General features: G+C 26.4%; 2 protein-coding genes across 3 annotated transcripts; one reads left to right on the forward strand and one right to left on the reverse strand.

Annotated features, from left to right (window-relative positions):
* Nucleotides 1-1,670: 1,670 nt before the first annotated feature.
* On the reverse strand, nt 1,671-13,967 carry LOC132928769 (voltage-dependent L-type calcium channel subunit beta-3-like; the record flags this gene model as incomplete). The annotated part of the gene is made up of 8 exons (XM_060993634.1): nt 1,671-2,116; nt 2,657-2,957; nt 3,882-3,977; nt 4,078-4,234; nt 4,395-4,623; nt 7,836-7,986; nt 13,549-13,668; nt 13,905-13,967. Coding segments are annotated over 8 exons (1,563 nt in total), but the record flags the coding sequence as incomplete, so codon positions are not given.
* A 333-nt stretch (nt 13,968-14,300) lies between these two features.
* Nucleotides 14,301-16,752, forward strand: LOC132930814 (uncharacterized). 2 transcript variants are annotated; one of them, XM_060996887.1, is made up of 2 exons: nt 14,301-14,643; nt 14,730-16,752. In XM_060996887.1, exons 1-2 carry the CDS (start codon nt 14,595-14,597, stop codon nt 15,209-15,211), a joined length of 531 nt encoding a protein of 176 aa, XP_060852870.1. In that variant the 5' UTR covers nt 14,301-14,594; the 3' UTR covers nt 15,212-16,752. The 2 variants fall into 2 exon arrangements, with proteins under 2 accessions (XP_060852870.1, XP_060852869.1); XM_060996886.1 differs by having other exon boundaries at nt 14,313-14,643.

Consider the following 16,752-nt stretch of genomic DNA (forward strand, 5'->3'; position numbering starts at 1 on the left):
TTTTAGGAATTACTTTTAATCATTTATTTTATTTAATATATAAAAAGTTATTGATTTAATATATTAAAGGCACGGCACCATGGTAACGCTTAAAATGTATTTTATTGTGTGTTTTCAACCATTAGGTTTATACGAGTTAGGTAAGTACAAAGTTATGAATCGGTTACAGTGTTTGATAACAAACTACTGACCTATTATCCCACTTGCTACAGCAAATATTATATAAATTTATTTGTAATTTACAAATGATGTCTAAAAAATAATAATTTAATCCTCTCAAAAAAAAGTTTTAGAATTTGAATTTTTTAAAAGTGACTGCAATAATAGGTTATTTATGCAGCAAAAAACATAAATCAAATTCAAGGTCAAGTGTTTAAAATATTTTTAGTTTTCTTTGTCGTTGAATTCATCATATACAGCAGCGTTTCTCAACCTGGAGGTCGCGATTGCATTGGCCAGGGGTCATGGTTGTCAAAAATAATAAAACACCTATCTACAAAATGAACTTTTTATTCAAAATTTTGCTTTCCCAACGATATGATACAAATTTATACTTAATATAGATAGGGAGGGGGTTGTGAAGTGATTGAGCATATTTTATACCTTTTTTGGGGGTCACGAGACTAAAAAGGTTGAGAAACGCTGATATACAGTATACGTATACTGCTTATTATGTATATTTTATACTCATTTCATCATACAGAGACGATTTATACGGTGTGTCTATGGATATTAATATAAATAAGACTGGAGAAGTCTCACATATATGGCATATGTTTCATTACGAAAAAAAAATAATAATGATTAAGATATCAAAAACACAAAAAAAACTTATTTTTACGATGACGTGTTTTTCAAGGCTTATTAGTCGAGATCAGAATTTACTATTGATTATTCCTGCATGTCTGCTTTAAAAGGTAATAGAGATGGAAAATAACTAGAACTCAACAGGAGAGAATTAGGACAAGAAGAAGTAAATGATAAGTATATGAAATACAGAGTAATAAAAAAATAATTTGTTTAAGTATTTAAAAAACCTTAAAATAAAAAAAGTTACTGGAATTGATGAAAGTCAATATGCATTATCAGAAAATTAGTACTTGTTGTATAAAGACTGAGTAAAAGGAAGATAATACTGGCTTTAAATGTAATAATTGTTAATTAATTAGGAAGGATATGGCCACTAATAGCATTCATATACATAATATAAGAAAGATTCAATCGAGAGTAAGAATAAATGGATCAAAAAATGATATGTTACAGTTTACTGATATCAATATTATCTGATAATGAAGAAGACTCACACAATTTGTTAGGAACTCTAGAAAAAACATTAATTAATGAACTGAGCATGAGAATTAATACGAAATAAATGAAAGTTGTTTTTACAAAACTAATCAAAAACACTAGTACTAGAATACATTTACAAAGAAGTCGAGAAACAAAACAAGTGCAAGGAACTCAAATACCTAAGATATATCTAATAAATTCGGATAGAAGATGCAAAAAGTAAACAAAAATAGTTTTCAACTAAAAATTGATTATAGCCAGATAGGGGCAAACACTAATTGAAAAAAATCGATCGTATTTGGTACTGATGATATGACCATCTAATAAAGCCATATTTGATGGCTTCCGGGCACTATTACAGTTGCGCCTGGTATGGATATTTACTCTTTATCGTGATGTAGAGGACAGGCGAATGACACGTGTCGCTCACGCCGTTTTTCACTACGTTGTTTCTGCCTCTGTTGATCGTTATTTTGCTGTTGATGTGGATAGCGTTGATCTTGACGCTGATGGTATTCAAAAGAATACTGTTGATTTTCGTGATAACGCAGCTGCACGACACGATTTCGATATAACCGACTATCGCGATTGTTGCTGTGTCGATCTTCAAGATGATATTGCAGTTGAGAATGATTAAGATGAAGCGGCTGTCGCAGATGGTCATGCTGGTCTACATCACGGTAACGCTGTTGCAGTAGTTTTTGATTATGCGGCTTATACACGGTAGCTGTACGTGACATATTCTCTGTTCTTTCTTGATCATAACGCTCATAATTGTTGTGCTTGCTATGTGCATAGGACGATGTACTGGCCATTGGTTTATACTCTGTAAGCATACAATTTACGAATGTAATGGACGGAAACCGTCCAATACGACTTCTAACAAGGCTATTTTTACCTGTATTATTCTTACGATATTTTACCATCGTTGAATAAGAAAACATCATAAACAGTAGCGGTATTAGTAAAATATTTTTAACTTTCGAGATGACAACACATTTTTTTTATTAAAAGAACAAAAATTAGTGTTAATCATATAGAAACCTTATCGGTTATCGCAACTTATAACCGTAGCGTTGTTCTGAACCAGAGGTTATTAGTTATTTGGTCATTTACCCCACACGAGAATTGACATTTATGCTTAACTACATTGTCTATTTTAGTAAGGATTTGTATATGATCATTAATGAAGTATGAACAACATTCAGTTAAATAGTATAATACTTATGTATACATATACACATTATTGTTAATTATTATAGGCTATAGCTGATATAATATTATATCACTATATTATAATGAATTGATATTTGATCATCAAATACGTTTACTCTTAATACCAATGGGTACAATAATTGTAACTTACCTGGCAGAGAGCAATTGTTCATGTTCGACATTAACATGGATATATCTATGTTTGGCGATCTTTTAATTGGCCTCAATAGTTGCTGTTCGTTATAGTCCAGGGTCACTGATGGATGTGTTGCTCGCCAATAAGACTCCAAGAATTCAGCCATATGGTCACATGCATCATCTAACTCATTTTCGTCTAGTATTACGTCAAACATTTCTGTTGGACATTGAGCCAACTTTTCAGACGCAACCATTTGAACATTGAGATGTCGATATTGTGATTTACCTCGATTTTTAATTAACTTTTGTAGTGTCTATACACACAAAAAAGTACACATTTAAAATTTGTTTAAATCCTATATAAATGTGTTTACCAACTATATAATAATGCTTTCCTTGTATTATAAATAATAAATATAATATAATGGTCTAAAAACGTATGTTAACATTAATATAATTTAGTTATTTAATTTAAAATCCATTTCATTCTAAGATCATTTTATAAAAAAAAAAAAATCTAAGATGGTTTATATTTTGTAATTTCACGCACCTCCATTACTGTCCCGATTTTGTTCACACCAGCTTACCCATTAATAAATACATTTTTCTAGTCATAGTTTTAACTCTTATGATGTTACCTTATATTAAACAGTTCCTTAATTCCCAACATTAAATTTGTAGTTTATTTCATTAATCATATTGGTGTCAAAATTTAGTTTTTATTTCTCTATTTTTTTTTGCGTTAAATCTAATTATCGAAAAAATAACTAGATATTTATATCTATATAAATATAATTCAACAAAAAAGTTTTTTTAACATAACAGTTAAGTTATGGGCAATAACGAACATTTCATGGATTCTTCAATTTTTTAATAAATACAATAATATTTATAAAAAGCCAAGTAAAATACAGTAACGATTATTACTATATATATATATAATAATTTTTTTTTTATAATACTGATAATAAATTGTAAGTATGGATATTATGTGGATACGGAAATATATTCATTATTTGGTTAGTACCTATTTATTAAATTTACGATTTTAAAAATAAGAAGAATAAAAACAAAATTATTTAGTACCTAATAAATCGGTGTCCAAATTACTGTATAAAAAATAATTTTTGTAAAGCAAATTTTTCAGTCCAATTTGTAATAATGTATGTAACATTAGTTCTTTTATGCTTTTATACAAAGCAACAGAATTTATTAAAAGGTAGTTTAAAGACACTTACTTGTGGTTGGACTTTTATATATATTATGGTTGGTGCCAAAGATGTTTTTGCTAATTGCGAAGGATGATTGATGGTATCACAATCCAAAACAACAAGCTTTAAAAAAATAAAATATCTCATTTCTAAGAAGTATCAATTATAATTAAATTATGCAAATGGTTATAATTTATAAGTGCAATAATGTATTTCTACTAACTTGTAATGTTTGAGCGAGCTCATAAATCCGTTCAACTTCCTGTTGCACGTAAGCTATTGTATTCGATCGTGAACCAGGTTTATTTATTTTCGACGAATCATTAATGAAGGACTTTTTAGCCAATGCTATATCAGCTATTACGCGAGTAATGATAACTCTGAAAAAAATACAAGATTTGCTAATTTTTATGTGTTGTGATAGGAATCATTGATTATGTGGATTTGTATAAATGTATGATTAATAAACACTAACTAATAACTTATAACTGCAAATTATTTATTTTAATATAAAAAATAAACTGTTAAAACTTATCTTACCTTCCTTCAAAATGACATTTCAAAAAATTGAATAATGATTTTTGCATTATATCAGTTACTTCGTATCCCTTTAAAGATGGTCCGACTATAACAATTGGTCTCATCGAAGGAACAACATCGTAAGGTGCAAGTGAGGTATCTTGTTTCTTCGAAAAAAAATGTCTTTTATCTTTTACTGTTGGAATAATTAGAGCAGGCGTATGACTACTTCCAACAGTAGGACTACCATCTTTGGTTAGTAAACAAAAATATAAAATAATTAATAATTCAGAAATTATTTCAAATATTTTAATAGATTTTAGTTAACAATATAAATAGTTATTTGAATACCAAAATTTATAATATGATCCATATGTGAACTTTGCCAGAATGGAAAGATAATATTTTTAAACAATTTAAATGTAAAATATATTTCACTAATAGTTCCTTTGTTGGTTGTAGTGTCGAATCTTATTTTTCATCTAAACGACTCATATTTGAAAATCATTTGAAGTATAGAATATTAGAATAATATGGTTTAATATAAACAATTTTACTGACACATTTTTATTCTAAAATCAAGTTAATCAACCATTAGACATTTAGATTATTACAAAGAAATTTTTTTATTGATACTTATAGAGAAAAATTTGAAAATTGATGGAGAGAGGGTCAAAAGTAAAAAATTAACGGAAAAACATGAATTTTTGCGCATAATCAGTTTTCGACACAATCGATTTTTTTATTTTGCTGTAACTCAAAAACGAAACATTGTAAATACTTGAAACTATCACGAATTTTTATATTAGCTTTAACTATTTACGATTAAATTTTTAAAATATTTTGACTTTTTTTAAGCTATTTATAGACAATTGAAATTTTAGATTTTTCTGTTTTTGTTTTTTGAAATGCCCATAAAAAATTTTTAAAATTTAATAAAAGGTTTATTATAAGTTGTACTTATCATAGTAACAAAAAAAATGAAAATCGTTAGTCACAATTTTTGTTTATAAGCATTTTAAAGTTCAAATGTTAACGAAATATGTCAAAATCGCGAGAATTTGCAAGGAATTTTGAAGTTGAAAATTCGTAACATTTTTGTGATTTATACCTAAGGTTACAAAACTCAATACAAGATTCTCCATAACTTTTTCTTCAAATAACTGTAAAAATAAATTCTAGCATCAATATAAAAATAATTTATGAGCGTATGAAATTTAATTTTTTACTTATTTGCATAAAATAACGATATATTACAATTTAAATATAGCAAATAATATTATATTATATCTTACTAATTATTCTAGACTGACAAATCAACTCCGTTCAGAATCGTTTTTCGTATACAATGATACGGGCGTGACCCGTTTCGCCCAAAAATGACCGTCTACGTTTCGTCCAAATTTTGTTTTTATATACGATTCCCGTTTCGCCCAGAGTAGTTTAGACCAATTTAAAATTAAGTTGGCAATTGTTCAGTCAAATATTATATTTTAGGGAACGTTATAAAACCTATAGTAATAAAATTACGAATATGTAACATCGACGTGTAAACATAATATCACGAATTTTATTAAAATGGCTGTTTAAAATTATTATAAGTTATTAAAATTTCTGAGGATAGTACATTTCCTCCTTGTTTATGGGCATGCAATTCAGCGAATATTCTGCTTACGACGAATGCGTACGAGTCGTTTCATTCGTTCTTCAATGACCATTTTTATTATAATTTTCCATCTATATTAAGTTGGTTAAATGTTGTGAAAAATTTCGTCCAAACTGATACGTATATAAAAATCAATAGTGTTAAAATACCAAAGACATCAAAAGATGCAAATATAATTAAAAGGAAAGTACACAATCAAAAACAAATAACGAGGTACCGATCAAATGATATTACTCGTTATGAATTCATAACAAATATGTGTAATAATTTTAAAAATAAAGTGTTTCATAAATATATTTTGAACGATTATAATCGATTTTATTATACGAGTATATGTAAATTTTTATTATGACGTAAATTTGATTTTTTAATGATAAGTGTTTATAAATGTTGTGGACTAAATTTTAAAATTGTTAAATTTATTACTTACTTTTGTGAAAAAAAAAATTTTTGAAAACAAAGAATATCACCTCCTCGAGGTGTTTTCTAGATAACGCTAAATGATACACTCAAATATTATAATTATTGCCAACTTAATTTTAATTGGTCTAAACTACTCTGGGCGAAACGGGTCCCACCCAATGATACCTGTCATTGCATTCAAATTTAACACATCCATTATAGTGGCCTACTCTCTCTATCTCTATATCTACTTAAAGCAGAGCGATACCCACCTGCTCACATTTTCTGTTTTTGAAAATATATAAAATACAAGAGTACCTAATAAAGTAATAAATGCTTTTTTTGACAGGCCAAATTCTGGTGAATTTGGATTTAAAATCATTGAATGATAAAGAATATAAATAACTAAAAAAAGTAATAGAATGAGATATAAAAGTAGGAAGAGATATAAAATCAAAGCATGATGACAATCCATATCAATCGTTTATATTATACTTATAGTTATGGAAGAATTATATAATAAATTAATAACTATAATAAACCAATAGGCATAATAACCATGTTACCCAATATAAATACTTGTTCATATTTCATATATCTAATATTGTTCTTACTATTGAATATATTAATTCAATTTAGAATTTCGATCTAGTTAAAGTATACAATTTCACCTAATTAAAAGAAAAATATACGTTTGTTTTAAGATCTTATATAATACATACATTTAAAAAAAATTAAATAAATATATATATTATATTGAGGCGGGAGAGAGACTCGTTCAGTATTTTAAAAAAATAATTAATATTTAATTATTCATAGTAACTACCTACATAATATTTATTTGCATCGATGCAAATTGTATCATTTAAAATTGTTGATTTCACGACAAAATAATATCCTCGCAAAAATATCCCTAAACCAAAATATCCTGCATAAATAATAATTTAAAATGTTAACCTTAAAGTTATTTTATAATAAATTTATTATAAAATAAGAACTATTAGAAGTAATAATCGAACTTTATCTAGAGTTAATTAGAGTTATTCGTTATTTTGTCATGGAATATTTTGCCGTGCCTTATAGTCAAAACAAAAATAAATAAATAAAAAAAAGAGAAACACATATATTTAAAAAATAGCTGTATGCAAATTATAGATCAGAAGAAATAATATAGACAATAGTCGATAGATATAGGTAATAGGAATACGCGAATAAGTTTAAAATATTATAGTAATTAAAAATATAAATAACAAATATTAAACTTATAATTATCACAACAATATTTTGCTTATTCACAAAATAAACATATGCAAACTTAATATAAAAATAAAATTATATTTACTAATTTAATATTAAAAACTAAACAGTAAATACAGTATTGATTGAAAAATTACCCGAGTTTGAAGATATCGAATTTTTGGTTGAACTTGGTAATTGGTTAATCATACTACGCATGACTTCAAGTTTGGTAGGGGATGGTATATAACCCAAATCAGAGCCCTCTTTCACCAGACGGCCTATCCACCAGTTGTTATCATACTTTTCCTGTAACAATAAATGAAAATGAAAAATTATCTTTGATTATCGTATAACTACTTGATCTACTTTCTACTAAGATATTTTTTTTACTACTTATTAAATTACAAAAAGCACTATATTTAATCATAAAGAATGAAACTATAAAAGGTCAATATATTTATGATAATAATAGTTGAATAGGTCCAAGTCCTAAAAAAGAGATAGCAACAGCCAACAGGAGTATAATTTTTAAAATACAAATATAAAACAACTAGATACCTAATAAGTCTACTGTATAGGTCACGTATATTTTTCGGCTAAGCAAATATCTATTTTTTTTTTTGCTATTATTTATAAATTAATCATGATTGCTTTATTTTTAACTGCAGAGTTGGTTAAGTTGCATTTAAAAAGTAATTAAATTACTTTACTTATTATAGTTATTACTCGAAAACCATTTACATCACTGAACTTATACATTTTTCTTTTTCCAATATTTTTTGAAGTCTATTATTTAAATTTGAACTACACATTTTTACATATATATATATATCAATATATCACTGTACTTGCTAATATTGATTTAATTGAAATATACTAGGACTTAGAGAGTAAAACATGCTATTCAGTTTGAAATGGAATAATTCACGAACATTTAGTTGTACGCATTGTATAATTAGAAAATTCAGTCCAAATAAAAATGGTGGAAATAAACTATAAGCAATCAAATAAGTTTCTAAGAAATTAGTCACAAAATGCATGTACATGTATATATTTATTGGATTGGATTGCCATAAATTGCCAAAGTAGAAAATTAAAAAAAAAAGTTTAAGTTATGCGTATAAGTGCATGATAAATAAACTTGTTGTACCCACATCGCATACAATTAGGACAGACTCCTTTGAGAGATAGCATGGAATTTTTTTTTTGTATATAATTCTGATGTAGCCAAATCGGTTTATCTGCGCATCTCTATACGACATCCATATATAGTGGAACTGATATCGATGACAGAGTGTAGCGTGGATATGCATAGAATTGGGATATTCACTGGATAGAATATACGTATCTACTATTTAGGGTACACACGAATTGCGTATCAAAATTGGTAGACGAACTTTTTTGAACGAATTGCGTCCCGGGCGCAATTCGTATTACTTTTTCATCTACAGCTAATTATTGTAAGTAGCTCCTAAAGTGATATTGCCATAATAATTAATAAAGATATACCAGGTTATATAAAAAATTGAAATTTAATTTTAAAAATATAATAATGTTGTAATAATATAAATTATAAGTCATAATCAATCATATTAGTTAGTTAGTTGTTCTTTGTGAGATTACTTTTTTCTGCCCATAATTCCGGAGGAAATATTGAATTTTCATTTATGTATGCATGGGGGATAGGCCATTTTTGGCCTACCGGGAAATTTTAAAAAGGGGCCCATTACCGAAATACGAAGGAGGAGGGGGCACCGGGAAATGCCCGGTTTCCCAGTAGGCTTATCCATCCATGTATGTATGTATCTACTAATTACTAAATAGTTAGCAAACTCTGGTTCTAAGAAATATAATTCAAACTTCATTTCTAAGTACTTGCCTATTTCATTATTTAGAAATTTAGGATATAGTCTGGAGCCAAGCCTAGTTCTTGTATTTATCTCCACCAATAATTTTATCGAAAATATGTATAAGGCCGGATCTATACGAGTACACGGCGTATTCCGCCGCGTTGTCCGTCGAACTAAATATGCATTGGCTTATTTTTAATTAGATGGAAAACGCCGCGGAATACATAGCGTTCGAAACGCGGCGAATACACGTTGTGTATAGCTCCGGCCTAAAAGTACAAATTACTAAAAACAAGTTTTCAAATAATAATATTATGTTAATGATAAATATTTCATTATTATTATTTTTTAAAAATTTTAAAAATATCAAAATTAAAAATAAATTTTAAAGCCACTGTAAACCTAAAAAAAAAAATGTTAAGTGAAAAAGTAATACGAATTGCGTCCGGACGCAATTTGTTCAAAAAGATTGATCTACCTGTTTTGGTACGCAATTCGTGTGCACCGACTATTGTCTATTTAGTATCCACTATCCACAAATGTATTATAATTTTTAACAATATAAGAAAAATATATTTTGAAGATAGTAAACTAAATAAAATATTCTCATGTTATAGATATTAATCATAATAAAATTTAATCTATTGTTTGGACTCAATTAATTGTATTTTATATTTTTTTTTTTATATTTTAAACAATTTATTATTTTTATATTCGACTATTTATTTATTGATACATTAATTGTATTTCATATATAATTTAAAAAACAAATACCTTCAAATGGCTCCAATACAGTATTTAAAAATTTAAAAAAATTACTTTATTTTATTAATTCTAAGCTATTTTGTGAACCAATGTGTGCTTGTACGCAATCGGGATACTTGTATTAGGGATAAAATACGACTACCTGAATCTGGGGCCGCAATCGGACAACTCCGACACAAATAATGAATATTGCGTCCTAAAATAAAAACATCGATAAGTATAAGGGTATACGAATTGCGTACGGTTTTGTTTAAATGATTAATATTCGTACTCGAATTACGAATATTAATGAAGTCTTCCATTCTAAGTTTAATAGTATGTTTGACTCAGTACACCCAAATATATTACAATTCATTGATGTTTTAAAAAATGTACAAAAATAAATTTATATTAAACAACGTAGTATTTGTATAATTAAAAACAAACAAACGTTATGTATGTGAAAAAGAAGATTTTTTGAAGCAAAATTTGAAAAATTATGAAAATGGCATACTAATCCAAGATGTCTCGATTATGTTAAAAAGGTAATGTTAATGTTTTCCAAATATTATTTTTTTAAATATTTGTATAGCTATTATATTGCATTCATATATCATATAATTTAAACTTACTAATTTAATTTACTTACTTCTACATTCCATAAAAACGACAGAAATCATAATTTCAAGCCTACCGATACCTAGTAATAATTTGCTGTTGATAGTCCTAAGTCTATATAAAATTGAAAGGACTTCCGAAGGACAATAAGGTTTTTACTTTGTGACGTACCTAATTCGTGTAGAGGTTAAATATTGTCAGGACGCAATTCATATGGAAAAGGAATTTTGGGACGCAATTTATGTGCACTGATGGTTATTATATATGTAGGTAATATAAAAAGGTAGGCAAATGGGCACCGCTCTAAGTGAATGAGTCACTATATTATGAGTATTATGTTGAATTTTAATTTATTGATAAATTATTATATTTCAATTATATAGTTATTCGCTCTACAATTAGTAATTACCCACACAAAAAAAAAACAAAACTGATTTTGTCGAAAATTGGATTTGCGTAAAAATTATGGTTTCTCGATTATAAAAAAGTACTGAGAATTTTTTACTCTTAATTTCTCAAAGTATCTTAACAACTAGATCTAATTTGCTAACAAAAGTCAAGCTACCCTCATTTTTAAAAATCAAAGCATTTTTACTATCTCAAACTTTCAAAGGTTATGAAAGACAGTAATCATTGTAAAATCAAAACATCCATTGCTTAATTGCTTTGCTCAGAAATCAGAATCTAAAAACATAAATTTCTTAGAATAGAATCTATGTTATAATCGAAGAAAAATCTTGCAACTCACCAAAAGTTGACTTACAAATCACAATTTTAGAAACACTGATGCAATACTGTTGTCTGTTATGTTAATATGTTATTAGTACTTACCTATTACTCAACTCTGTTTTTAGTACATTTATACACACTTGTTTGTTTCATAGAAGTAAGAGCTCCATAAATTGAATACAAATTTAAGTTATTTTTATGAATTGATTATTATAGATCTGTTTATTAAAACTTAAAAAATAATAATTCTGTTCTTTCAGTTTTAAAATTAAATAATTCTTTAATGATTAATATTTAGATGCTTTTTTATAAATTAATAAGTAATAACTATGAAAAAAAAAAAAATATTATAATTTATTTAATATATGTATATAAGTATAATACATAATTTTGAATTTAGAATACATAAAATATATTATAAAAATAAAAATTATATAATTTTATAAAAATTTAATTTTTTTTTCATCTTTAAGTACTTAAATGGTGCAAAGCATTCAGCACGTTTGCGTTGACGAGTGTTAGATACTTAGTTACATATAATATATATATAAATAAACTAAATTATAGTACTGTACTACTTTATAATCATGTGCTATAATAACTATAATAATCTAAATTCAGACTAGCAAATCTATAAGAGTTCATTAATTCCCTGCCAGTCTTATAAATTCCAAGAATAAAAATATAGTAGGTATAAGTAAGTTATAATACTGAAATTATTATTAATTCTAAACTACTTAATAAAAATATTTAAAAGTCACCTTATTAAAACAATTTTTCTTCAAAATTGTTTAAGTAAATTTCAAACTTTAACTCATAAGAACCATAAGATAATATTTTTGTGTATTAAAACGCTGCTGTTCTGTTGTTCCTCTTAAGACAAAAATATTTCAAATAAATATTATAATTTATACTAACAAATTATAATTAATTATAAATTACTAGAAAAGTAAAATGAAAAATGTTTATAGTTGAATATATTACAATAATAATACAAAGATTATATGACGTTTTGAAAGAAAAGTATCTACCTATAGGCACCTAACTAATTATAATTTTTATTTAGATACACTTAATATTTTATTAAAACATTAATATTTAATAGTATAAATATATATATATGTATTCTGTACATACCTATAAGCTTTTATGAAATTGTATAAACTTTGAAGTATATAAGCAGATCAGAATAAAAGTTTAGATACCTATAATATTTGAAATTTTATTGGTCAATAAAAATAAAATAAAACATATTTATAATAACTAAGGAAATACAAGATATGATCTAAATCAATACAATTAAATAGTAGTTTTATTGTATGATGTATAAATAAAGATTTATGAAATATTAATGAATATAAAGTACAAACATTTTCCATATTTTAAAACTATTATTCTATGACTGTAGGTCTATAGAGTAGATAAGGTAATTGAAATAAATTATTTAAGATGTTCCTAAATGGGTAAAAAATAAATATAATAAATAAGTGAAAAAAATATTATTCATTTGATAAAAAACAATAAATCGCTGTACTATGTCATAATGTTTAAACATTTAAAACAATAATAATATTATTATTAATAACTTGTTAATAACATTTATGTAAGTACACCGTTTCAGATATATAATAGTTTTTAGGTATTTAACATTTTAATGAAATAAATTTTATTTGTTTGATAAGTAAATTAAAAAATTAAAACTTTATTTTTATTTAACAATTAATATATTATTTTTTCAAGTACCAACAAAAAACAATAATTTTGATACCTAATTAAGTTAGGTTAAAAGCTAATTCTCTTCTACATAGGTGGTCCATAAATCAACAAGGCATAAATTGTATTTTCATCTTAAATTTCATTAATTATAGTATTGTTTTATATAATATAAAATAGATAATTAAGAAGGTAATGTATTATAGGTACCTACCTTGATATGCAAAAAATCTTGAATCTTAAATGAGATTGCACGACCTTTTATTGGACAGTCGTCATCCATACTGCCATCATAAGCAACATTTGTGCGTATGGAAAATGCCACCTCTTTCGTCTATAATACAAACGAAAATATATTTTCTAAGACTTTAATATCGAAAATCAAGCACACATTTTGTAACAGACTATAGACATTATATTATTATATTTTATATATGTATATATATTTGTAATTTAATTAAAAACGAATAGACCGCCATTGCGTTAAAATAGGGAGCGCTTTGCTTCGACAACCAAAACAGTCTGAATTGAGATTTTTTAGAATATTGCCTCAATGGCGTAAGGCCGTACCGTCGGGCAGGTGCGTTTCAATGGTTGCCGGTCCATACTTTCTACAGGATTAAAGCCACCGGAGATATTTAGTAGTTTGGATTGTTGATGGTTTTACACTGAGTTCTATGGATCGATCGAAATATTATGTATATATCAACTTTGGGTTCAGGAGAATTCAACTCCGTTTTCACCAGAGCAAAGTTCAAATGAAACGTTTCGGTGAATTAGTGGCGGTTCATTTATTCAACTTGTGGCGGTTCTTTCACATCCAAATTTTACAACAGTGTTGCAAGTTGTCTGATAAACTTGTTATCGCACTAACTGATAAAGGCGCGCACGGTTTTTGCCACGATATCTATCATATAGACTAGAGTCAAATGGATATATCGTAGAATACAGCAATAATTATAAAATGAACAAATATTGTAAATTTTCTTTTCCCTAAGATAAATGGTGACACTGTTCTCTAATCGTTTCATCCGAATTCCAGTTTAAACCCAAATGGGTACCCAATGAAAAAGAATAACAAATCTGAAATTCTGAAATCGTTAACTATGCAGTGTGCAAGTCAAATTACAAAACCACGTTTTGTGTTATTTAATATTTTGTGTTTTTAAACTTCATTGGAAATTTTATTTTTATTTATTAAAAAATACTGATGATTGTATACCTATCATATAGAATTTATATTTAATTAATTGAAACATTATGAATGAACAAGCAAATAATTCGACCAATTCTCAATGTTCAACAACTGGTAAGTATTAATTAAGATAATTTAATTAAATGATGTACCTAATTATTATGTATTGCTACAATTAATTATTTCCATACTTCTTTTAGAAACCTTTATTAGGCGGCATAATGCATCAGAGGGTGCAGAGTCAATTATTACAACAGATTCTTCAGGTGCTCAAACTTCAACAATACAATTATTGGAAAAATCAATTGATGATGCTAACAACTTAATAAAGAAACTAGAAAACGAATCATTAAAATTAGGTACAGTAGAACACTGTGTACAATTATATAAACAACATTTAACACCATCACTTTGTATGTTACCTAAAAATTACATGTTTCATAATGGTAAAAAAGTTATTATAAAACAGAGTTTAAAAGAGAAGTATTTAAAGAAACAGCTTGCTTTGACTTTATATTTTTTTGGTCCAGAAGTCTTACATTTTTTTAAAAAATCATTTAATCTTCCATCTCTAAACACTATGAAAAAAAACCTTCATCAATATGACATGAAACCCGGTCTAAATGATTTTGTATTTAATCTTATTAAGTTTAAAATTAGCAATTTTAAAGTTAAAGCTTGAGATTGTGTTCTTTATGCAGACCAAATGTCTATAAAAACACACCTTTTTTATAATGTTTCTAAGGATCATATAATTGGGTTCAATCAATTGAGTTCACATAAAACCTATGAAAAAGCAACATAAGCTCTTGTTTTTATGATAAGAGGTATTAATTTTAAGTGGAAGCAAAAAATTGCATATTATTTACTGTCGAGCTGTACCATTAACGATTTAGTTTCAATTGTTCTCTATTATTCGTAAACTTCATAATATTGGTCTTTGATTTACAATCAAGCACATTCATCCAGAGCCTTTTGATGAAATTAAAGTCAGTTTGGCAACACAAGTATTCAGTGCCAATTTAGCTGCAAGGATGTTTCTAGTAATGGACACTGGAAATTTGCCTAAAAGTTCACTACCAACTATTAATTTTATTAATGATATGCATCAATTATTTGATATATTCAACAACTCATACAAAAATATTACCCCTCAAAAAGATCACCTATCTAAAATGACCGAGTTGTTTGAAAATATGAAAGTGATAAATAATTCTGATAATTCAGATATAACTTATAATGTAAAGTTTATAAATGGGTGGATGGTTTCAATAAGTGGCTTAAATATGTTATGGGAAACTCTTAAACCAACAATTAATAAAGAATATGTTTTGTGTACGCATTGGTTGAATAAAGATTTTCTGGATAGTGGGTTTGATAAAGAAAGAAAACAAAATAGTAAAGAATTTAAACCCACCTCTATACAATTTGTTAAGACATACAAAAAATTATTTTACCAAGATTATTTTCAATATTATTCTTCTGCAGCAAAATTCCCAGGAGACCTTGACCAAATTATAATTAAAATTAATGACCAACCTTTATTTAATAACATTTTTCATATAACGAGTCATCAACAACAAAATGTTTTCAAATTTTCTCCAATTGTTATTGGCACCATAGATTATAGACAATTAAATATACCAGAGAGGAGAAATAGTTTGCCATATGTATGTGGATATTTAATGAGTAAATGTTTAGAGAAACATGTTTGTGAAATTTGTATCAATTATGCCTATTGTCAAAAATCATTAGATCAGTCTTTCTTAGTAGAGTTTTTTAAGTTTCATTCTTATTCGGTCAACTCAACTTCCAGTAAATTCTCAACATACTCAGACAATTTTCAAGATTATATTATGAAATTAGATGATAATTTTGTACTTAGTTTCCCCATATATTCAATTAAAGATAATGTCGGGACCCGATTGAAGGATTTTTTATGTAATACATATTGAAACACCCCTGTAATCTTTTTGACAAAACATTCTTGCTCAATTTATATCTTCGTTTTAGAATTTTTACTACTGTTAAATTTTCAAATAATGCAAAAATGACTAAAGAACTTAAATTAGCAATTTTTACATTGTAAAATTAATAATAAAAAAAAAAAAAAAAGTTTAAGTTTAAGAATATGTTGTGTAATTAATTTTTTTTTGTTAATTTATTGACTGTTATAAAAATGTATTTTTAATTTTGTGACTGTATTTTGGTAAATAAAAATAA

The sequence above is a fragment of the Rhopalosiphum padi genome, chromosome 4 (genome assembly GCF_020882245.1).
Source record: "Rhopalosiphum padi isolate XX-2018 chromosome 4, ASM2088224v1, whole genome shotgun sequence".
Classification (NCBI taxonomy): Eukaryota; Metazoa; Arthropoda; class Insecta; order Hemiptera; family Aphididae; genus Rhopalosiphum; species Rhopalosiphum padi.